Raw genomic sequence first — 23,413 nt, forward strand, 5'->3', positions numbered from 1 at the left:
TTACGAAGTCAGGCTCAGCAGCTGAAATAGTAACTTCTTAAATTCCCTACCTGAACTTCTCAGTCTGTGGCTTGGCTCTCAAGCCTGCTTTTGTATATTCTCACAAATAATTCTAATCTAAACATTTTAAACACCCTGTGGAATCAGAGAGCCTTCTCTTTGTTAAATACAATAAAATTACATGCTCTGCTTGTGACTCAAATTACAAATAGAAATTTTTATTTCACCTCTGACTTCCCTAGTAAAATATGTTTCAACCAAATTTCAGAAAGAAAATACCTGGTAAGCATTTTACTGAAGATTTGGGTTCCTTTGGTAATGAAGCACCACACAATTACTTAACCCACTCAGAATTGTTTAGAAAGAATGATCTTCAAGAAAAAAAATACTTAAAAAATACATTTGAAGTGTTGCCAGGACATACAATTGTAGTAACTCAGTTATGATAGTCTGTAGCATGGTATTATGAAGACAAATGGATGACTGTTGTTTGTAATCATCAGGGTTTTCCAGAAGATTAAACAGATGAAAGCAAAGCTTCCCAAGTAATTCCCTAGGAGATTTCATCATATCACAGAGCAGGTTCAAAAGCAACAGCTGATCTAATTCCAAAAGCTCTTAAACTCACTGTACATTCCAATGTATTCTTCCTCGTATTTTGGTAAGCTTGTTTCCTTCAGCCCCTGAAATGCAAAGCATGGGGCAAAAGGCAGGCTGCAGTGCAAAGCCTGAATGAACAGACTTGGGCAAGAGATCTGCCTGGAATCTGGGCAATTTAACCCTCCCAGATCACGCTGGAGCAATAGCACACAGGCTTGCTCTTCTAGCTCCTCTGTGTTCTGAGGCTTTTGCCTACCTTATCCAAGTAATCGCAGACCTTTTAGATTGACCACCCTCTCATCTTCTTCTATCTCCCTTGCACTCCTCCTCCACCCTCCTTCAGCCAGCCTGAGCATCATGAGTGTGATATCCCTCAGAGGAGTCAGTGAAAAGCCAAGGTGCAAAGACCCCAGCTTTGAGTCCCGTCTCTGTCTTCACTTAGCTTTAATTCATGCAGAGCTTGATTCTTCTCTCATTTTTAAACCACAGCAAATCCGTGGTTGTAAGAAGATTCAAGGATACTCTGCAAACAGCGTCCAGCTATTTACTGACATCTTTAAAGCAAATGAGGAAGACAATGCTTACAATATTAATGTGCAATCAAAGACGACTGTGTTAAGGAGAAGCATGGTAAAGAATGGATAAATGCCTGGGCAGGTCCTCAGCTTATGTGTAAGAGCATATCCATGCTGCCTTCTATCCATGTCAGTAGAATCATGCTCATTTACATTAATTAAGAATTTAGCTCAGATCTCTGTATTAAATGAAGCGAGAGCCATTAGTTAGGCTTTCCAGTCATATACAGTAGCTTATCTCAGATCCTTGATCAAAATCCTCAGATTTCACTGGCGTTGGTAAATACCAGAATCAAATTTCAGAGTCAAAGTGATGTCATAATTGTTACTTTTCCTGCAAATTCTTTTTCTTGATTCTTTACCAGATTACTGAAATACAGGGATTGACATCAGTCATATATTTAAGACAGGTTCCAAAGGCTCTCCTATTATGTTACAGTCTTGATTTATCCAAAATGTACTACTGTGTAATACTAGCATTACAAGCAATTATGAGATTTTTATTTGGTTGGAGGCAAGGGTGTTGCTCAGGCTGACTCCACAGTGTAGTACTGCCACATGTAAGCTCCCACATCCTCTTTCACACATGCAAGAAAATATTCTGAGCTAAACAGATCTTCTGTATTGTTGTTATTTATTATTTAAGAAAAAGGAGTTGGGAAATCAACAACGGAGTTGTCTGTGCTTTGCTTTGAGACTGGGGTTAATTTCTGGAGCAGTGGAATTCTATGAGAACCAGGCACTGGTGTCAGATTCTCAAAAGGAGGGATTTTCTGCATGTTGCTTATAACTGCTTCTGTTCTGGGCTGGTATGTCAGTAAAACAATTTATACTGAGAATATTCTCAGATATTCTAGCACTTATTCCCTGTTGACTAGGAAGGTGGCCTGAAAGACCTGAGATACGCACTAACTGCAGAAGGGAAAAACTGTACCATGGAAAAAAGGCATCTTCCATAGCATGAAAAAGCTATGTAAGAGATAGAATACATCGTCTGTATTTTCAGCAGCAAGACCAACTGCAAGTGATAATGCTTGTACGGATTTTAATTAGAGAAACAACATTTCTTGCAATATCTCCTTTCCCTTTCCAAACAACATAGCTGAATAGTTAAGTTGCTATGGTTACAATGGGTTGTGGCAGACTGTGGATCATCGTGATGGTGACATATTTGCACGTAAAGAACAAAGGCCGCATCTTTCCATTTCAGCCAGATGATTTTAGCCCTAAGTATTTCTATGGTTTTAAATCAGTTGATGCAGCATGACATAACAGTCATACTAGGTGAAGAAAAATGAAAACTTCATGGTAGTTCTACTTTTCAGTTTCAAATAAGTTCCTTTGCAATGAAGCATTATTCCAGTTAGAAGTTTATTTCAAGAAAATAAATAGTACTTTTCAACAACCCGTATAGAACAGGAGTTTTTATATATGCTTTAAAAAGAATGCCAAGCTGTTGCCTTGGCTCTTGAGCATTAAAGGCACAGTCTGTTTCTCATGAATGACAAGCAAAGAGCTGGCTGAGATTTGAACTTTCTCCTAGTTTGATCCATTCTATTTGAAAACGTAGCAGTCTTACCTTCCCACTGCATTGTGCGAGTATTTTTCATTATAGATTGGCATTGCATCCACTAGAGTACTTAGTGTCTTCCATTTGGAGGCAGCCAAGTCCCCCGTTTTGATCCAAAATAGTTGTTAACTCTCTAAAGTATTTCTTTATATGAAAAAATAAAAGAAAGATGCTTGAAACATTTTAGTGGAATCCTGTGTGAAACTAATTTGTCGGAAAAAACGAATCAATAGGTGTGTACGGTACAGAGGGAGAAAGGGTGTGTCTGTGCTTGTGTGCATTCTAGCTTTCAGATGCTTTCATCCAACTAATTTCAAGGGTTAAGAGCAAGATAGCACGCTAAAGTGATTCCAGATGGGCCAATATTAATATCTTTCCTTTCCTGATGAATGAGAAGGTATGACCTAGTTAGAAAACTGCTAAAATTACAGGCGCCACAGAGGCTTCAGCTGGTGCCCTACCACATAGATATTTATCCTTACCTCTGCAATTATAATGCTGATGAGCTGCTCGAACCTGCTGAAGGAGACGTTCCAGGGCCTCAGTGTGTCCCCTGTGCCGAGGTTCTCTTCCACTGCAGTCTTTCCAGTCTATTGAACAAAGGAAATAAACAGAAATGAAACACAAAGCAGCAGGAGAAGGTTTTAAAATATTTTCTTGCCTCTGATACTTCTTGGCTCTAGAGGAGTTTTACATCTGGGCACGCAGGAAAAAATGGCAGTTGTTTTTAAGTCTGCTGTTGTTACTTGTACAAGAAGTTTCCTTTGCCTTGTGCCAGCTACGTAATTAATCATAATGATTATTAACAAAGAGCTCACAATCATCTCCTAGAAGCTCTGCAGTGACTGACGAGACAATGGCTGTTTCTCTTCAGTACATAAATGGCCTCTGTTGCTTTAGTGTCAGAGCTGCTCTCAGCCTGTACCGTACTGACACAGTACCTTGCTAAAACCACACTACTGCTCCTTCTGTGTTTTGCTGAGACACCAGGAGGCTACAGTTATATAGGAAACCGATTGCAAGCAGAGAATTAACATCCTCCTACATCCAGAGCTAGCTCTGGAGCCAGAGAAACATGCTCTGAGTAAAATCACTTCTGAAAATTTGCTCCCAGCAGAAGTCTGAACAAACGCTGGCAATTCCTGCCCTAGAGTCTACGGTCTGCTCAGCACTGCACTCGTGAGGCAAGAAGCTGCGGTTTCTGTCCCACATACCTTCCACCTCTAAAAGACTTTGTTTTCACTCAGTTGCTGCTAGCTGCCATCTCAATCTTGATTTTAAAAAACAGACAATCCCATCACAAATAGGAGGATGAAACTGTGTGTATCTAAGAGGAGGTTTTTAATTCCAGATTTGACTATTTTTATACTTTCATTGTAATGAGAAAACAGTATTGCACCAGTTTCCTGACTCAAAGTAGTGGTGGATCAAGGTATTAAGAGATCTGTCTGCAAGAGAGACAAGCTTCCATCTTGCTGGCATAGAGGCCATGTGCGCATTCACAGCTACCAACAGTTTGGTCACTCACTAAATATACAGATCTAGTCTCTAGTGCAAGTTTGGAGTCAAGCATTCCTTCCAATGGGCTCACTATGCCAGGGATATAAATATGTATTTGCTGCCATTTAGTATAGCAGCTAGAGTAAGCCCCTTGGAAGGGTGGAAAGAGAAGACATTTGCTATCCTGATAGCCTGTGGGCAGTTGTAACAGCTGCAGAGTGGCTATCCTGTGTGCTGTATGCTATTGCAGAGATCAAGGGCCAGCTGCATTTATAGCTCTGTGTGGGGAGCCCAGTAAGAACTGGGATGCGAGCAGCCAAGAGGAACCAGCTTGAACTCACCGATCTCAAAGTGCTTTGGTGTCATCAAACTGGTAGAGTTTTGAACAGCCCCATGGTTCTCTATCCCGAACTTTTTGAGCCTCCAGATTGCTGACTACCTTAAAAATGACACGGAAATCAGACCAGCTTCCCGCATTGTCCATCACTCACATGCTAATGAATAAGCCTAGAAGTGTTACTAGCTACTATGATTTCACAGACCAGCTGCACGACACTGGCCACCGCTTTCCAGGCTGCCTCTGTGTATGTGGGGGAAAGAGGAGGACAGTGGCAAGCATTCGCTGTCATGCTACACAGATGCGTCTCCAAGGATGTTACTAATCTTTGATGCTCTGGGATTGGAATGGATCAGGATTAAGCCCTGAAGCTTTCATTTCCCTTGCATATTCTTCTGGCTGCTGTTACAGACAACTTTGTAGGGTATTAATGTATCCACATTTAATTTTTAGCTTAGAGGCATATTCTGTTATGCAACAGTGGTGTAATTTCAGGTTGCTGCCTTCTTGCCAAGCACAAATCTGCTAGTTTTCAAAACCAGTGGTGAAGGCAGTCACGTGGATAAAGCAGTTCTTCCCCCGGTAACTGCTGTGGTAAATAGCATCTTGTCTCTCAAGCTAAAATTCTTATGTTACTTAATGGAACGATGAAATAATGTACTTAATGAAAGAATTTACATTTAGGCTCTGATGGTCTCATTTGCTGTAAAGCTTAAGCGTGTGTCACTAAGGATACTTAATGAAAATACCACATTCTTGCCAGCTATCTATATACAGTGAGCTGAGCCTGCCTAACACTTCTGTGTTCATCAACAAAGAAAACATACATATATAGCCATGAAGAAACATTTCTCTTTGCCATAAACTCACAAAGAATCCCATATATATCAAGTGATGCTCCTGCTCTCCTACAGGGAAATCCCAAAGATCCCTTTTGTTACCTTGGCTGCCTTCAGAGAAACACCCCTGCAACACTTGTCCCAGGCGCTTTGGCAGTACTCCCATGGATGGTACTGCTCTCCCTGGTGGAAACAGGGACCTCGCTGAGTTCTGAGCAGCTGCACATGACAACATGGCCCTAACGCCAGCAAGTCTAGGACTTTCTGCTACTCTAAAGCCCAGAATCCCTGAAACACTAAACAAGGGAAATGAGCTTAATTCTCTGCATAGTTTTTGTGTTGATCCACTGAAATCTGCAAGAAAACTTCCCTTACATCCCAAAGCTTTGGAACTGGCACATACTGTCAGATTTCAGAAGGTTAATAACAGTGGGCAAGAAATAGGCAGGCAAGACAATGCAATAGGCTTGAAGCAAAAGTTTGTATCATACAAAGTTAGAGTCTTAAATACCACCTGTCTTGCTAGGAGTGCCCTGTTCTTTGGGGATATTTAGCAGCTACCGTAAAGGAGTCTGTTTCTCAGCTGATGTAAATTTTTGGTCTGTGGGGCCAAATCCTGTGTAGTTATACCTAGCTATGGTCCAGGCAATTGCATGTCACTAAGTTATTTAAAACAACTCCATAGTCGTGAGCTATCCACATAGCCAAGAGTAGAATTTTGTCCACGATTGTAGCACATTTTTGTTCTCAAACTGAATATTCCTTTAGTCTAGTTCTGGTTTTATTCTAGGGTAAACAAGAGCAAAATTTAAGCAAAATGGGACAATGGTACTGCAAGAGCCTCATTTATCCAATCCTCTCCTTTATAACTACTGAGAGTAGGTACAGCTTGCTTTATTTTCTCACATTAGCATGCAAGGTTATTAAATTGTTACATTAGCCTAATAAAAACAAGTGCTAATGCAACAAAATGAGAAGTCTCACTTTACTGCATTAATCGATACAAGGCAAGCTGTAATATGTTGAGCCTTTTTGGCAGTGAACACTAAGTCTGGAAAAGCAACTGACAATACAATGTGATTATCACAGATTAAAAATTACAAATGAAAAATCATAGTCCTAAGGGAGTCTGAGAAAACCTGTCATAGGTTTTAAAGGGAAGAAAGTTTTTTGGGCATGTCTGGAACATTTTAGTGCTTACATGCTAGATCCTATCAACATGCGTGTCCACACTAGAGTATTTTACATACAGGGTGCTGTAAGAATGGTCCAGTGAAGGGGATCTGTAATGCTACACGGCAGAATACAACATTACATATGGTACATGTAAGTGTTTTGGTTCCAATAGTTCAGATTCAGGTTTTGATCCATTTGTGTACTGACAAATGAGGTTCCATATAGCATAACTCCATTAAGAGAAACGAAGGTCAAAATACTTCTCATTTTTCATAAGTGTAAGTGACTAGATGACGACGTTCTGTCAAAGGACTGGAGAAGAATAAAAGACAAATAAATATACATATATGATTATTTTGCTTATTTTTTGGGGGTGGAAGGAGTTGAGTTTTATTTATTTCACTCCTAGATGACATGGCGATTAAACCCCTAACTCCAGAATATTTGTCTCTTTCTGTTCTTTGAAGAGGGAGAAATTCTTACAAAGCAACATCACTAATCAAACTAGGAGGGTAGACGAACTCAACCTACTTGAAGGAGAAGCATATTCAGGAGTAGATTTGCATGGAGGTCCCCATCCTCTCATGTTGTATGCAGCAACATGGACAAAATACCTCTGGCCCTGCAAATGGAAACAACTGGAGTCAAAACTATCACTTCACTCAAAATCTTGGCCGTAGTCACTGGAAAGCAGTCCCTCCCAAAGATATTCTTTGAAAAACTTCAATAGTTTTCAGTGGCATCAACTGGTGCACCATGACAGATTGAAACACTGGACAAAGACTTCAGGACAGGTGATCTGCTGAGGGGTAACAGAACACGCCGATTCCAACTGACAAACCGCAATCTCTTCTACCAAAGCTGAACCCTGGGAACTTTTATGATCAGACTTCAGGAATAGGGACTCCCCTTTTTCCTGTTGTGTTGAAAAGGGTCTCTCTACCAGCCCACCAATGGAAGAAGCTTTGTTTTGCTGCCACTGAAACCAGTCACACCTTTATCACTGATGTTGATGCATAAATCTAGGCTGATGGAGAGCACTTCTGAAAGCCTAACGTTTAATTTAAATATGTTATATACCTTGGAGAGTATAGGCAAACACACAGTATGCACTGTTCTTAACACATGCCTATGGAAGTGACTGGGCAAGCTCGCTTGTTTTTAACTTTGTAAGAACAGTTACTCTGTTTTGTTGTTAGAAAACGAGGAACAGAGAAAATGCATATTGTGGCTCAGCTCCCTGGAAAACAGTGTGCTTCAAATCAAAGATTTTTTCAGATAAAAGGCTAGAAAAAAACCCCAGTATTTTTTTCTATTTTATGTAGAGGGGTTTATTTTGTGCCCATTGCTTACTCTTTAAAGTTAATTCTCTCATTTTGAAAGCCCATGTTTTGGGGCACTGGCCAAGGGTCACATGCATACCTCCCCCTACCACGACTGTAGGCCTGATTCAGTGTGCAGTGAATTCAGTGGAAAGGCTCCAGCTCAGTGGATGCTGGACTGGGCCCCTCTGATGATGTTGGCAGTAGAAATAGTTGTATTTTGAGCAAGGTTTATTTTCATCAACTATTTTGTGAATCAAAATTTGCTTGTGCAAATGGTCCCAAACAGCCTGTAGGAAAAAGATTTTCAGACACATGGTCAAAATTATTTTGCTTAGGAATCTGTATTCATCAGTTTTCTCAATGGCTGACCCAGTTCTTATCAGTGTAAAACATTTATATGAAAATAAATAACAAAAAGGAAAATTATTGTCATCAATGTGTGTGTTCCTGGAAGATGTAGCAGAGAAAGAACTGTTATTTTAGCTATTGGTCACCAGAGTCAGGACTAGATCTTTCAGGAGCCTTTGATCTGCACTAAGGTTATCCTGTGATGCAGACAACAGCAGCTTTCCCTCCAGTCTTTTCGGATCTCCCCTAAGCATAACAACGTATAAACCAGTTCATGCTGTCTGCCTGTTCCTTTGTGACTTTTGGATTATGGATACCAGACATACTATGCTTAATGACTGGAACTTGTTGCTAGAAGAACGGCACTCCTCAGTTATTGCCAACAGGCATGGATGCAAATTATCAGTGTCTTTGTATCACTGGGGCGGCTGGAGAGATCAAGATCAAAATGAGCCATTTGGCACTTACCGTTCTGAGACCCGTGATGGTGCACCTCAAAGACTGAAGATTATCCATAATTATTTCACCAACCAAAGGAGAAAAGTCTTCTGAAGAGCTCCATTCCACTAGGAGACAAATAGCAGGAGAAAATCAAATCAGATACCAGTCCAAGCAAAGAAATCAAAGTACTTGGATCGCTCACAGATTAACTTTTCTCCTAGCAGTTTCCCATTCCATGTGGATACTAAAACTCATGTTTAACAATACTGTTTAGCAAAACTTCACACAATAGTTAAAGTATATCTCTGTGTATGAGACAGAAAAGCAAAATATTGCTCAAAAGCTTTTCAGGAAAGCGTGCTTAAAAATATTCTGCAATACAAATTACATGCAGTCAACATTTCCCTTCATTTAAACAATTTCCTTTTAAAGAAAGAGAAGTAGTGGAAAAGAGTAGGTAGAGGGTTTGGACCTGCTAATGCCATTTGGCAGTTTATGCATCCAAACCAACAAAAATTACTGTTTTGCAATTGGATCTGCATAGGTAGGCACAGGCAGAGAGTCCTTTTGGCTCCACAGGTCCACAAAACTCTCATCACCTAGCCTTGGCTAATTTGTGTAGAAATATACTCCTTGGACTAGATCCGACACTCACTAGAGTCTCTTCATTGGTTTCAGTGGGTTCTGGCTCTCTTGTCCAAGCCTGATGCTGCTGTGGTCACTGAAATTACAGATATCCACAACGACCTATTAAGTTGTATCCATTTTTGAAGTGAATTAAGTGGTGCTGGGCTGACACATCCCTCCCAACCCATCCTGCAGCCTAAATTACAATGGGTACCTTCACCAAAGTGCTCCCATCAACACATGGCTCATGTTCCTGCATAAGGGGTTATGAAATTAGTAGTCCTGCTGCCAGTACTCTTCCTCAGTACTTGCAAAAATGAATGTGCATGTGAAATAGTATCAAAAAGACCATGAAAAACTACTAGATTTTAAAAAAAGAATATATGCACGTGGGAAACTGATGACTGCAGGTGGGAAAACAGCCTCTTTTTCTTAAATTATACTTTATTAATGACAGGTACCATGATCAGAGTTAAGGTTCACCCTAGAGTCACACCTCCGGGGTCTAGTAACTTGTACTTCAGACCCAAGCTTCCAGGAAAACCTATCAAAAACATAGTGGTATTAATATCTTAAATTATTCTACTGTAGACATGGGAAAATCCCATCAATATTCTGGATTTACACCAAAGTAGAGCATTCAACCCAAAGCTTTCCCTTTAAGATTCACAAAATAGTTTATAGACATTTTATTTGCATACTTATTAATATTGGAGTCAATAATTTAGAATAGATCAGAGCACATAAGTATTTTAATTTCAGCATGTGGAATTTTCATCTTCTGGCTGTCTCGTACTGGTATTTTCATGTAAAAAGAAAAAGGCTTCACAGAAGTTTTTGCTCAGCATATACAACGTTTAACTGCCAACACATTTTTCTAAAACAGCCAAGTATCAATAGCCCAACTCATTTTTCCTTTCTCCCCAGATTTCTCTGTTTCTGTGATTGCAGTTTGTGAGTGCAGAGCATGTTCTGCAACATTCTTCTATGTGCTGCGCAGAAAAGGGTATTGGTTTTGTCTATTGTCTTTGAACTTTTTCAGTGTATATTTTTTGTAGTTTTCCATGGGTTTTAAATATGTAATTGCTGCCACCTTTAGTGGAATCTATCTCTGTACATTAGTATAAAAATGTAGAGATGTTATGGTACCGTACTGTAAGTTTTTGTTGACAACTTAATTTTAGGAATACTTGTTAGTACCATTGAACTTGATGGCCTGTCAGAGTTTCCATTGTAACCCATGATTTTCAGGGTTTATAACTCTGCTGTATTAAATGATTGAGGACATTGTATACATGCTGCAAACTTAGACCTGTTGACTGTTTTCCAGAAGGATAAATTGGAGAAACCCTGTTCAAACTGCTGAAGATTAACATCTTCAACAGGCTTTCTGTTACTTCACATACCATTTTTCTTCTCAAAGACTCATGTAAAGCAAGGTAGTGTCACTCAGGACAGACTCTCCAACAGATCCTGTCTTCACTGAAATCCCCAGGCACGACTGAATGTGCCTCTCAGCATGAGGGGCAGTGGTAAGGCTGCACTTTAGGGAACACAAAAGCCAAGGGTGAAATAAGCAGCTTTAAGCTGCTTGTGAGCTTCCCAAATTTTCAGCCGTTCTATGGACTGGAGGCTGCCCAAACATAAACTGGTAGTTCAAGAGGCATATTTAAATTTGGGTGGCTTACACAAATAAACACTGCAGCCCTATTCTTGATGTGGGTCTCCTTCTCAACCCTTCCATTTGTATTCCAGCATTTAGAAAAGTGCTCCTAATATTTAGAGATCCTAACCCACTGCCTGAAGAGGAATTAACTGCCTTAATCTAAACAGGATTGCAATCCTACACATTTGCCAGTGTGTGTACAGCAGGAACATCATGATACTAGTAATATGATTAGCAACATCATGGCACTTCTCAGAAATAAACAAGGACCAACGAGTTCAGAGAAAGAAGCTGAGTTACCAAGGGGAGAAAAGGCTGACATTGCCTTTAAAGCCATCTCAGGAACTGCTGAGGAAGTGGGATTTGAAATACTAACTCACAGCTTTGCTCTGGTGTTCTAGAGTGAACTGTTGCCCCAGCTCATGCTGTTAGTGAAGCCCCATGTGCAGGGCAAACACCCTTATTGCTGGGTGACACCGCGGCCTCCCAGGCCCTTGAAGGACAACCACTCGCTAGGGAGAGCGACGGAGTCTGCTAGTCCTTTCCCGAGGTACTGAGGAGAGCTGTGTACCCCTCTGATCCCCTCAGCCAGCCCAGTCTTCACTGGCTGCTAGGCTGAGGCTCAGCTGTGCTTCTCATTATACAGCCGAGAAATGCCAGCGTTTTGCACTTATCCTTTTATCTGACCCTGTGGTGGCTGAGACCCATGAAACTGAAACCTTAGGAATATTATATTAGCTTGTGGATCAGGTTATGGCTATTATTATGATTGACACCCGACCTTTTAAAGGATATTTACCTAACAAGATGGTGTGTACAAAGTTACTCGGAATTCAATTTTCAAATACATCTATTTAAAAACCTCACATTTGGAAAAAAACCTGCCTCTCAGTTTCAATAAAAATTTCCATAACTGAAAAATAAATATTTTTTGAACAGCTGTGTTGGAATAGTGCCTTCTTTTTCCCCTTGTTTCAAAGTACTACTGAAAACATATCAACAGGATACAATGAAGCGTTGCTATTTTTGACAGAATGTCATTCTCTGACTCATTATATCTGTCATAAAGAAATTAATAACAAATTTTGGTATTTTTTGCTTACTTTTGATTTGAGCAATTTTTTCCCCATTATTTTACTGATTCAAGTGAGAAGAGGATGACATGATATAGTTTTAAAGACATGCAAATCAGCTTAAGTCATTTATCACTTAAGTTTATATCTTCTGTTGTACTTCACCAAATTTCAGCTTTCTACCATAATGATTGTCTAAAAATGATACATACTATTCTACTATTCTCATTCATTGGGTTTTAAACCTTTTAGAAGGATGTGAATACCAGAATCCCAATTTTATAGATGGGAAAATGAAGGCAAGGAGAGGTAGAGCATCTTGTTCAGTCAGCAGGCCCCAAACAACAAGGGACAAGCTCCTATGGCCTGTGCTGCATTTATTAGGCCAGTGTTGCTCACACTTCTGGCTATGTAGGGTAAATATAGCTCTTTCCGGTACCAGTACAAAGCTACACATCTCTGGTCTTACCTTTGTGATTAACCTGGATCTAAAAATTATGTAACTTTGTGCATGAGCAACCCAGCATGAAGATTTTGCTAAATCTTTGCCACTTTCTGAAAGAGAATGCTGGGAGAGACTGCTCTGGTAGTAAACAAAAAATACCAACCATCTGTGTAACTCTGAAGTACTTGGGACTTTAAGAAAGAACAAAAGGCTAGCTAGCCTCAGCACTTTAAAAGTTGAATATAAAAATACTCAAGTATAAAAACCTGAAGATGAAGAGGGTCCTTTATAAGAGCCCAGGAACAAGAGCGGGTCTTGTAGACTGTACCAACTGTGCTGTAAAGGACCTGAAAGCTGTTGGGTGAATTAAGGATGGAGCATGTTCCAGTCCCGTTCTGAACACCCCAAAGGGCTGCTTTGTCATGAACGCTGAATGTCTTTGCTGTTGCGGCTTTCCATCTGACACTTCACGTTATGTCAGAGCAGGGTTTTTTTTGTGTGTTTAATATATTGGTGACTATGTGTTTTAATGAAGGTGCCCTGTATTCCAGAGCTAGCAAATGCACGATGTGTTGCTGCGGTCGCCAAGATAAGTAGTAATTTTTAAATAAACAGCAGTATAAACAGTTACATAAAACTCATGTAAATTGCTGGCACATAATTTTAGACTGGCTTAAGTTATGTAACTTACTTGTGGCCAAGTTTTTTTTTTTTTTAATACTCAATTCATGTACTTTAAAGGGAGAAGTTTATTTTCACCTGTTTCTTTTCCACTCGCTGTCTTTCTGTTATACTGAGCACGCCTTAATCAGCTTATCAGAGAGATTGACAGACAGACAAGAGACAAAATGAAGGCACAAAACACCTCCTGACCCTATTGTAGATTCATTCAGGAAAGCACCTTCTCTTGAGTCAAGTAAATAGCCCGAGCCACAGTAGAATTTGTCACTTCTCTTGGCATTTGTTTTTGCTTGCACTTAAATTACTCACTGAATTGCTGAGTAGATTAATTAGACCGAGGGACATGAGTTGTGTTGCTAAGCTGATGGGGTCTACAGAATAGTGTACTGGGCTGAGATTCTGGGTTTTATTCTTGCATTTGCTACTGACTGGCTGTATGACCCTGGGCAAAGCATAATGCCACTATGGTTTTTAAGCCAGGCTTAAGCAGCAAAGATTCTCTCTCCTTCCCTTCCTCCCCATGTCCAGGGCCGAGGCTGAAGGACACTGTATGTTAGCTTGTGTTTCCAAGGGCCTCCAAACAAATAATTGCATTGTTCAATAGCTTCCTTTGAAATATAAAACTGAGAGGGCTAACACCAGAAACCACTTCGCATCATCTTTTCTGCCTGCTGATCTTTACAAAATAATTTTAATAATTTACACTCATAATGTTTTAGCACCTTGATCTAAGGATGCTGAACACTGCCATTCATGTGAATAAAATCAGGACGAAAGTACCTAAATAATTATTTAGAATTATAACACAAGTGAAGAGAATTGAAGACTAGTGAAAAGCAGGAATCAGTTTATTGGTGTAGACAGAATCACCAGCTCAGATGGAGGACACTGCAGTATTTGGTCCGTTCCTCCCAACTGCCTCGAATAGTTTTTTCCAGCCTGAATTTAGAAAGGAACCCAATTTTTGCAGATTTGGGTTCAGGCTCTGTTTATACCTCTCTCATGTTTGGAAATTCTCCAAAGAATGATAGGAGAAAGACAAGCCATACCAGCTGTAGGGAGTACTTACAGAGATCCCAGACAGTGCTTCCATTAGGAAAAAACAAATGTTTGGCACTGAGGAGTCTGCATTTGTTCCCATGGATTAGGTTTTTCTGTGAAGGGTGTAATCCATCCATAAACACACACTAACTTAGAACGTCTGGAATTGGTTGCATTCTGCTCAATAAGAAGGTAGGCAGGGACAATCTGATACGAGCCACAGCATTTACAAAAGGGACAGGTCAACTTTTGATTTGTTTGCTTGTTTAGGGACTCTAACTGGGATTTATGAAAAAGCCTAAGGGATTTGGTCATATTGCTGTGCAAACACAGAAGTTAGAACAGTGTAGACATCACCTGGGACGAGGATTTCTAGGTACTACTTAACTTAAAACCTGAGCTCCTAACTGCTCTAAATACCCGTGTTCATTATTTTGGATCTTATCTATTATTTCAGTTATTTCTGTGAACTTAATCAAGGCTTTTTGTACTGGGTCCGTTGAAACATCAATAAGGCTGAAGAAGGATGAAAAAGATGCAAACAAACAGCACTGTGTCCACCTGAAGTAAATAAAGCACTGCTGTGTTTTAGTGTGAAAGAGCCACGGGTGGGTTTAGGGCCTCTCATCAGAACAGTGCTGAGAAGAGTACCAAGAGCAGCATTCCTAGACTATTCCTAGAGAGCACGTCTTCATTTGAAACTTCTGTGGCTGTAAATCTTCATTATACTTGTTTCAGAGAATTTTTAAAATAATCAAATACTTTATTTGTAGTACAGCTGTGGGCTCCTTTACCTTTTAGGCCTGCCAGTAATGACGGATGATGTTAAATAACCTCTCTTGTGGCCATGTTTGTGGATGTTCCTTTGACCCAGGCCAGAATACTCTATGTCTTGATGTTTATGGGAGGCATTATGACAGCAGGCTGGGTGCCAAAGACACATCTTTGCTTGATCATGGTCTCACTAGTTCATCTTATAGCAAATCTACATTATATAAATGATTTATGATACTATTTTTATTACATTGTAATAAAATTCCCACCAAGAGAAAAAAAAAAAAAGTATTGACTGTTTTTTCTCAAGTATTTAATTAAATTAAATACTAACAATTCCTTATCCATTAGTAACAGGGTCAGTTATTCCAGTACAAGAAGGAACTTTTTTCCTTTCTGTTTGTGAAAATGACATTTCTTGCTAACATTTTATAAATACTAACAAAATGTGCCATGTGGGTACATATTGCCTTCCAGTGAGGGCCAGAGGTTAAAAAGCTACAATGGATTATAATAACAGCCAAGATTTGTGTCTCAGCCCTGCAATGACAAACATATCCCTCTCTGGCTGTGGAAAGTGGGACAAAATATGTGTTAGAACTGTAAAAAGGGATTGGAGAATAAATGGGGTTCTTGTGCAAGGGCTTCACATCCTAGAAAGGTATAACGGGCTTGGCTCTGATTCTGTGAATTTCCACTCCCAGTGGGTACGTTTTACTCATGTAATCTGTATAACCAAAGCTGGTGGGGAAGCTTATGAACGTAAGGACTACTCGTTTCTGTGAAGCACACATGAGTTAGGCTCAGCTTCTTCCCAGAACATAATACATTAAAATCTAATTAATAACGAACAGTTGGGAAAATGCAAACAAAAAAGTAATCTATCACAATGTACGAGGCAAACCAGAACACTGCACGGCACTGTTAACAAAGAAAGTAAATACACAAACGTTAATTCAAGTAATCTGTTTAATGGGATTCCACTGCTTTTCCTCTGGTTCTCCCATAATGTATTTTTAAAGAGGGACTTAGCTGCATAGATGTTAATTAATTATATTGAAAGTTATTATTTCTTTATAAACTAATCCCTACAGTAACTTAAAGAGCTTTTACCTTTCGCTAGCACTGCAGCCAGGTGTTGCAGACAAAACAGTCTTGATTTGGGGAATTTTTACTTAATTGAATTTATTGCCAATTAACACAAACTTCTAATCACTCATTCAGAGCAAGAAGAAAGAAAACATAAACAATTAAACAAACGTTTAAGTGAACACCCTTCCACTGCCTTTCCCCGGCTCAACTTATGCCAAACACCTATCCTCCCCCTTCCCTACTCTCAACTTCCCTTGTTTCCACCATGGGGTTACATTCAGCGATGGGGTTTTCCATCGCATTTAGAGCTAGGTGGGCCAGTTGTGACCAGTGCCTGGCATGTCCTGACCTCCTCCCACACCTGTGGCCCCTGGCTACTGAAATCTGCCATACATGCCCCACATAGTACTCAGGCATGAGCTAAGTGGGTGCTCATGCATGAACTCATTGGGTGCTCAGATGTGAGATAACAGGGTGCTCATAGGTGAACTAGCTGGACGTTCATTGGTAAATTAAATGGGTGCTCATGCATGAACTCATTGGGCGCTCATGCATGAATTGATTGGGTGTTCATGCGTGAACTAACTGGGCACTCATGCATGAAAACAGTAAACCCTGAAACTGATGCTCAGCACATGAGGTTGAAGCAGATCGAAAGGCCTGATTCCAAATTTACGTTCATTTATCAGTTGTGTGGGTCAGACCTAATTACTAGAACAGAATCAAGTTTTGGTTGGAGAGGCAAACTAACTATGTTTTAGACCCTTTATGCTTGTAAGTGGTCCAGAAAAGTCCATGATGGACCAGAGAAGACTTCAGACAAAGCGGTGAGCAGGGAAACTTTACCACAATCCCTTTGAAGAGATTCTGGTTTTGCCTAAGCCTCCAGTGAAGAAGCATTCCCAAACCCATGAATCAAATGATCTGCTAAATCAGGAACCTCCTTCAAGACAGCACCTGAAGGTCTCGAGTTCCAGTCCTACCACTGACTACAAGAAATTCACCTCTTCTATGCAATACGTATGAACTGGAAGCTATCACGCTTAGCCGCATGAAAATAATTTTTTAAAATACTGATTAATTTTGGTAAGTCAAAGCAAATGTAAAACGTAAAGCAATGTCTAAAATTCAGCAACATCATTATAGGAGCCTTTTTTCTTAGACACCAAAGGCAGACAAAACCAGAGCCTGTATGTCTGGGTTTTCTCATAGCCATTCATCTTGAGCTGCTGTTCAAAATCCTTATAAAACACAAAACAGGAGGAAAGAATGATTGAATTGAGTAACTGGTGTCTGATAAACTACATTAGTTAATGACACCATCACTTAATATGTGATCCGTGATCAAAGGTGGCTTTAAATACACAGCAAACCTAAAAAATAGAAGTTCTTAAATTTTATGTTAAGTCCAACACATACTACAGACATTGACAGGAGCTAGAAATAGAAAGGTTTGTTTTAACATTTATACATTTCTGTACTTGCTAGGCATAAAAATAGAAGTCAAATTGCACAGCTCTGTTAGCTACCAAAATGTAATGTGCAAATAAAGTGCCCAGGAGACCTAATAAAACACCATAAATGAACTACTGTAAAAAATATCAGACCACACCTATTCAGCAGGATAAATTCAAATGTCTTACAAAGAAATGTATTCTCTTTCCTTTTTATGGAGTAAGAACTGTTTTGGGGAAAGAAAGAATGAGTTTCAAAATATACAATGAAACTTTGAATAATAAGTGAAAAGCGTTTCAAGATCAAGTTGAATGCAGAATGGTACTTAATTCCGCTATAGACTGGACCAGGATCAAGCAGTGACATAACATCTACTTCAGAAAGTTGCAGAGGCATTAATATTAAAGCACCACTTTTTCATACCTAAGATTCACATCTACAAGCATTCATTTCAATAACCAGGGTTATTCTAGAAATCAAAGAAAGCACAGGCTTGCTGTTTTCTATGCTGACACGGCTATGTAGACAGTCAGGTGCCACCAAAGTGGGGAAAAAACCTCGAAGAGTATATATATGTATTTAGGTCTTTGAGTAAGCTCTACCTATTAGATTAGGCAAATCTGTCTGGAGTCAAACCCACTGTACAGAACTAGAAGGATCACTGCAGGAAGACTATTATGGAACAAATCCAAATGTGAGCAACCACGGCAAGCCAACTGTTGATCAAATACAAAATTACAAAAGGTATGGTATATGCTGTTTGTACATGCTCACAGGGACAAGCAGAAGCCCACGCAAAATGGTAAGATTATTTGGTTGTGAAAGGATTACCCCGAGAGTAAAACATGCAGAATCATGCAAAATTTGTAGATAGTTTTTATAAAATCTTTGAGGTTTTTCACACTGAAATATAAAAATTTCAATTGACACAGTGAGATGTCAACTGAGAATCTCAAATACAGATTTTTTTTTGAGCTACAGAACATGTATCGTACCGGCCCAACCTGGCAGGCTTCGTCATCCCCTGATCTCCCTGAAAAAGCAGCTCTGTTCATCCTTGAGTTGAGGCTTCCAATGATAACACCAAATTGCACCAGCCTCTCCTAGACAAAGGTACGTGCGTATTTCAAACCCATTTCATGCAGCTGCGCGATAGCAACATACTGTGGTGACCTCATATCTAGCTAGGACTGAACCAGTGATTTAAAGACAATTTAAATTATTCTCATGCAAAAAAATTCTGAAATGAACCATGAATTGCCTTGGATGACGGGAGGCAGGGAACGACATTTTGTCAAAATTTAAGCAAAACAACTCCTTCTTTCCTGAAGCTGATGTGTTGTTTTTTTTCTTTTTTTTTTTTTTGAAGAGCTACATTGACACAGAAAATTAAAAAATTCTTCTTTCCCTCCAACAGAATTCCTAGAAGGCAGCTGGGCAGTCCTGACAAACGTGACATATTTTGCTAAAATAAAAAGCTAAACAAAAAGGTACCAAGGGCTAAAGTGGCCCAGAGAGCTTAGCATCACTATCTGGAAAATAACTTGGCATCCCAGTCCACAGCTACATCCAAACAGAGAGATCAGCTCTGTTTGCTACATCAAACATGGCTCAGATTTTTTTCTTTCTTCAAACATAAATAGTTCCAGGGCCTTAAATAAATTAGTTCAACTTTGGTTATACAGGCTGTTTAATTTTTTCTCTAAAGGGGAATATAGATGTTTGTTTAAAAATTGTAAATAAAATATAAACAGAGATTTTCCATTGCATAGTGATCCTTTCCAGTAGGTAATAATCAGCACTATGTCCATTTTTCTTCCTTATCCCATACTTGGGGATCGCAGCGTTATTATGACTACTGCGGCTGGGAAGTGGATGAAAAAAATTATGCAGTATGAGGAGGTTTACCTGTATGTATTCATCATAAAAGCAAAATAATTACTGGGTTTAAAATGCGCAGAAAATAAGTAAGTGCAACAAAACTACTTACCATTACTTATAATTTTGTTCTTTAAATAAAACTGCTTCCATTATGTGTATGTGTTGCGTGGAACATGTGAGCCCTAGAAAGGCTAATTAATGAAAGACAACCGTTCTTAAAAGCCCCTCAAGCACTTACCACTGGGCTCTAGTGGGACTGTTCCTAGGAGTCAAGTGGTGCCTATCTGGATTTTGTTGCTGCTGGGATTCTTTGCATCAGGATTGTCACAGGAGTGTAGCTCCAGGATGAAAATACATCACGCAGTAAAATATGACAGTGTAAACAGAAGGTTCGCCCTAGCTTCAAACTGTGGCAAGTTATTTTGTGTATTAGCGTGGAACGTTTTGATTGTGTTTTCAAAGATGTAAAACTAAAGCAGGTCTTAAGTACTTCCACTGTGGGATGTGAAGTTTGGCTTTAGGGCATGATTAACCAAAGGCAGGGGTTTTTCTTCTCAATATTACAGTGATGCTTCACATCCTTCCTAAAACTGGCTGGGGTGAGGTGTCTCTGGCTTTGAATCTTTCTGTAGCATGGAGCAGGTTATTACTATTATTATTGATTTATGTCATGCCTGTCTGCTTCCAGCCTCAAAACACTTTACTAAGTTACAATATACATAGGAATCATTTCACGTCAGCCACCACCACGCTGTAGCCTTCTCTGGAGGGAAACTGAAGGGAGCCATTAGGATGGTGCCTGCAACATTAAACAACAATCCAGGAGAGGAAGTAAGGAATACTCTGGCTCCTTAAAGCAATGGCTCAACAGAATGCAGTCACTGAACTGCCATCCAGCTGGGACACCAAAGTCAATACCCATTCACTGTGTGTGGTTAAAATTAAATCTCCTAATGAAGTGAGATGGTTTTAGTGGTTAGAGAGTGAGTGCAAAGTATTATTCTCCTGTATTATTATTTGTAAGTTATACAGCTAACAAGGGAAAAGATCACACACAGGAAAATAGCAGACAGTTAGATAATGTTCCAAGCTTGGTTTCTAAATGACATTTGGGCAAATAAAGCTTTGGAAAAATATGTTAAAAAAAAAAGATGACACAAAAAAAAAAAGAATTGGCAGTTTCTCACTGTTTTTAGGGAACTAAACTGAACTGAAGTGATGTCAGTTTTTATCCCCTATAATTCAGGTCTGGAGAAGAGAATATTATTAGCTTCTGTTAATGAGCAGGTATTCCCTAAACACTGCTGCAAATGCTCCTGAATTTTAATTTGCTTAGAAAAAGAAATGGTAAAGTACAGGCGGGGTGGGGGGGTGGGAACCCTAACAGCTTATTTTTGCCCCTGAATTAGCAAGATGCTTGGACGGTTTTCTCGATAGGAGGTTTATATATCTGACTAAAAAGATCCTCACACAGTGTTATCATGCTCTCCTTTCAGGGCTAGTAATTGCTAGCTGGTTCTAATCATTCTTGCAAGTGATCATTTGAAAGGTTCATTTTATGACCCCTCAAACTAGCACAAAGAATCTCACTCCATAATGTAATAAACAATTCTACAACCAGTGCTTAATTAATTCCCGAAAGTCACCAAAAGGAGCCATTAATGATCTTTCTTTTTATCTAACCATAAATATGCAAGTCTCCTGGGATAAAGGATTTAAAAAGAACATTCTGGCAAAACTAACTGTCAACTTGATAAAGCATAAAATGATCACCAGTGAGAGTAATTCAAAATACGACAGCAGTGCTACCTAGTCTGATTAGAAAGTCAGGTCAGGTTGGATTAAGTTTCTCTGAATGTTGTGCTTACGAAAAAGAGGACAGAATTGACATGGTGCAAAACAGATGCAACCCAAATGAATACACAAGAGAAAAATACTGCAACCTTTAGGAAATTATTTTAAAAAATCGGTTCTATTTGGGAATTTGCTTTACTGTGAAAACATCAGCATTCGTTATAATTAGACTGTGGACAATATTTCAGGGTTGTTTCAAATACGTGTATTACAAAGAGCAGGCTAATATTTTCAAGAGAACTTAAATGTTTTAGGAGCCCACGTATCGTTTTCACAAGTAAATCAGGCAGTAGGAAGCCCTTAAATGAAATTTAGTTTCCTGGCAACCCAACCCATGGCTGAAAATTAGATTTAGGCTTCTAAAGGGCTTTGATGTTTTTGAAACTCACACTTCCTGCAGCACTGCGCAGCTGACTAGGTGTAATACAGTAGTTCGCCCTTCTACCGAGGCTATCGGGAATGGAATCACTCTGATGGCTTTAGCGATGTCTGGGAGGTTGGGTTTTTCTTACACCGTAAAAAAATTTTTTTACTGCGCGTAGCCAGTGATGAGTGGAATGTCTGACCAGGAGCAGGGGGAGGAAAGAAAGAGAGAATCTGCCTTTTCCAAAATAAACTCATGCAGTCCTTGATGCCAGTGGAGTCTGTGCTCTGGCATGTCCCACCTTCAGAAGAGTTCCACGAGCCCTTGACGGACTGGGGCTTTCTGAATCTCTCCTGTTGAAGCAGTCCCTGGACACCCACACGCGGAAACATGAAATAGACTGCCCCACAGCACAGCCATTATGGTTTTTGCTATGGAAATCCAAGGTTCAGGTACCTCTCCAATGAGTTTTTAATTATTAATAGAAAGAAACAAACGCAACAGGAAACATTAAGAGAGACACAGTGGGAAATAACTAAGAGGACTTTCAAGCTCCCCTCTCCTTGACTCCCCTGGGCTGGTCAAAGGCAGCCTCAGACCTTCAGAACAGTGCTTTTCAGTGCCTTGACCTGTGGAAGGGCTCAGGCTCCCACTGGAAGATGGAGGCTGTGGATTGCTGCACTTAACACTGAAGATTTTACTGTTCAAACATTTTAGAAAACCTGGAAGTTCCCTTAAACAGGAAATTTTAAAATTTCTCATTTTTGTTCTAATCTTCAACAAAACTTTTTATTTTTTAAATGTTGGAATTTCCTGTGGAACAGAAATTCTGTTTCAAAACCATTTCTATTCAACAGCACTATTCAGATGGAAGCGTTTTCCTATTCATTCCACTTTGCAACTAACTGGTGCCACCCCAAGTGTATTGCTCTTCCAAGAATGATGTGGCAGCCCTGGAATAGCTAATTAGTTGGGCTGTATGAGGCCTCTGCCAAAAGTTTCAGCTTCCAGAGGCATTCCTTTAAGGAATGGTGGTGTGGGTTTGGCATTTACAAGGATACACATGGTTTCAGGAGCCCACAGGCACCAAAAGTTAGCTTGTGTTTTATAACTGCTCATCTCAACCCAGTCATTGAGCTGATGTCTTAACCACAGTGAGTCAAGCAAACTTCTTCAAAGCACTGATGGAGAAAGCTTATGGTTAATTTATATTTCTTTTTTAATAAAAATTTTGTCTTTGGGGAATATTTTAAGAAAATTCCATTTCTACAGCTATTAACTGGGAAAATAATTAAATTCAAACATTACTAGCATTGTAATATAATCTTTTGTAGATAAATACCTTTGTCACTTAGCCCTCAAATTTTTGTACGTTGTTAGGGTGAATGAAAGATGTCTAAATCCAGTACCTTTATACTTGGTCACCACAGCTGAGTTGACACTCAGAGGTTCTTGGAAGGTGACAGTGAGTGATGTACTGCTTGTTACCATGAGACAGACATTGGTTGGCGCCTCAGGGGCTCCTGGGAGAGAAGAGAAAACATCAGCTCTTCAGCACAACAAATCCTATTCAAACAATGTTTCTGAGTCTTCAAAGAACCCACTGAAAATCACCCTGCAATTGTGAGCTTTGGGTTGTAGGTGTTTGTGTTCTCTGCCTTTTGAGCATTTTAATTAGTGCCCCTGCTAACAATATCCTGCAGACACCATTTGTTTCTATCATGGTTTTTGGCTCCTTTTGGTTAAAAA

The 23,413-nt window shown here is 39.6% G+C and overlaps 1 protein-coding gene across 1 annotated transcript in view; it reads right to left on the reverse strand.

The window, feature by feature from the left end:
• ANKFN1 (ankyrin repeat and fibronectin type III domain containing 1) overlaps positions 1-23,413 on the reverse strand; it is a 70,090-nt gene that overhangs the window by 33,188 nt on the left and 13,489 nt on the right. Inside the window, exons 4-7 of the mRNA XM_075111325.1 lie at positions 23,074-23,187; positions 8,739-8,836; positions 7,129-7,219; positions 3,228-3,335 (exon numbers count right to left, since the gene is read on the reverse strand). Coding sequence (XP_074967426.1) covers positions 3,228-3,335; positions 7,129-7,219; positions 8,739-8,836; positions 23,074-23,187 — 411 coding nt within the window. The remainder of the gene's footprint in view (positions 1-3,227; positions 3,336-7,128; positions 7,220-8,738; positions 8,837-23,073; positions 23,188-23,413) is intronic.

This window comes from Phalacrocorax aristotelis, chromosome 16, assembly GCF_949628215.1.
Source record: "Phalacrocorax aristotelis chromosome 16, bGulAri2.1, whole genome shotgun sequence".
Classification (NCBI taxonomy): Eukaryota; Metazoa; Chordata; class Aves; order Suliformes; family Phalacrocoracidae; genus Phalacrocorax; species Phalacrocorax aristotelis.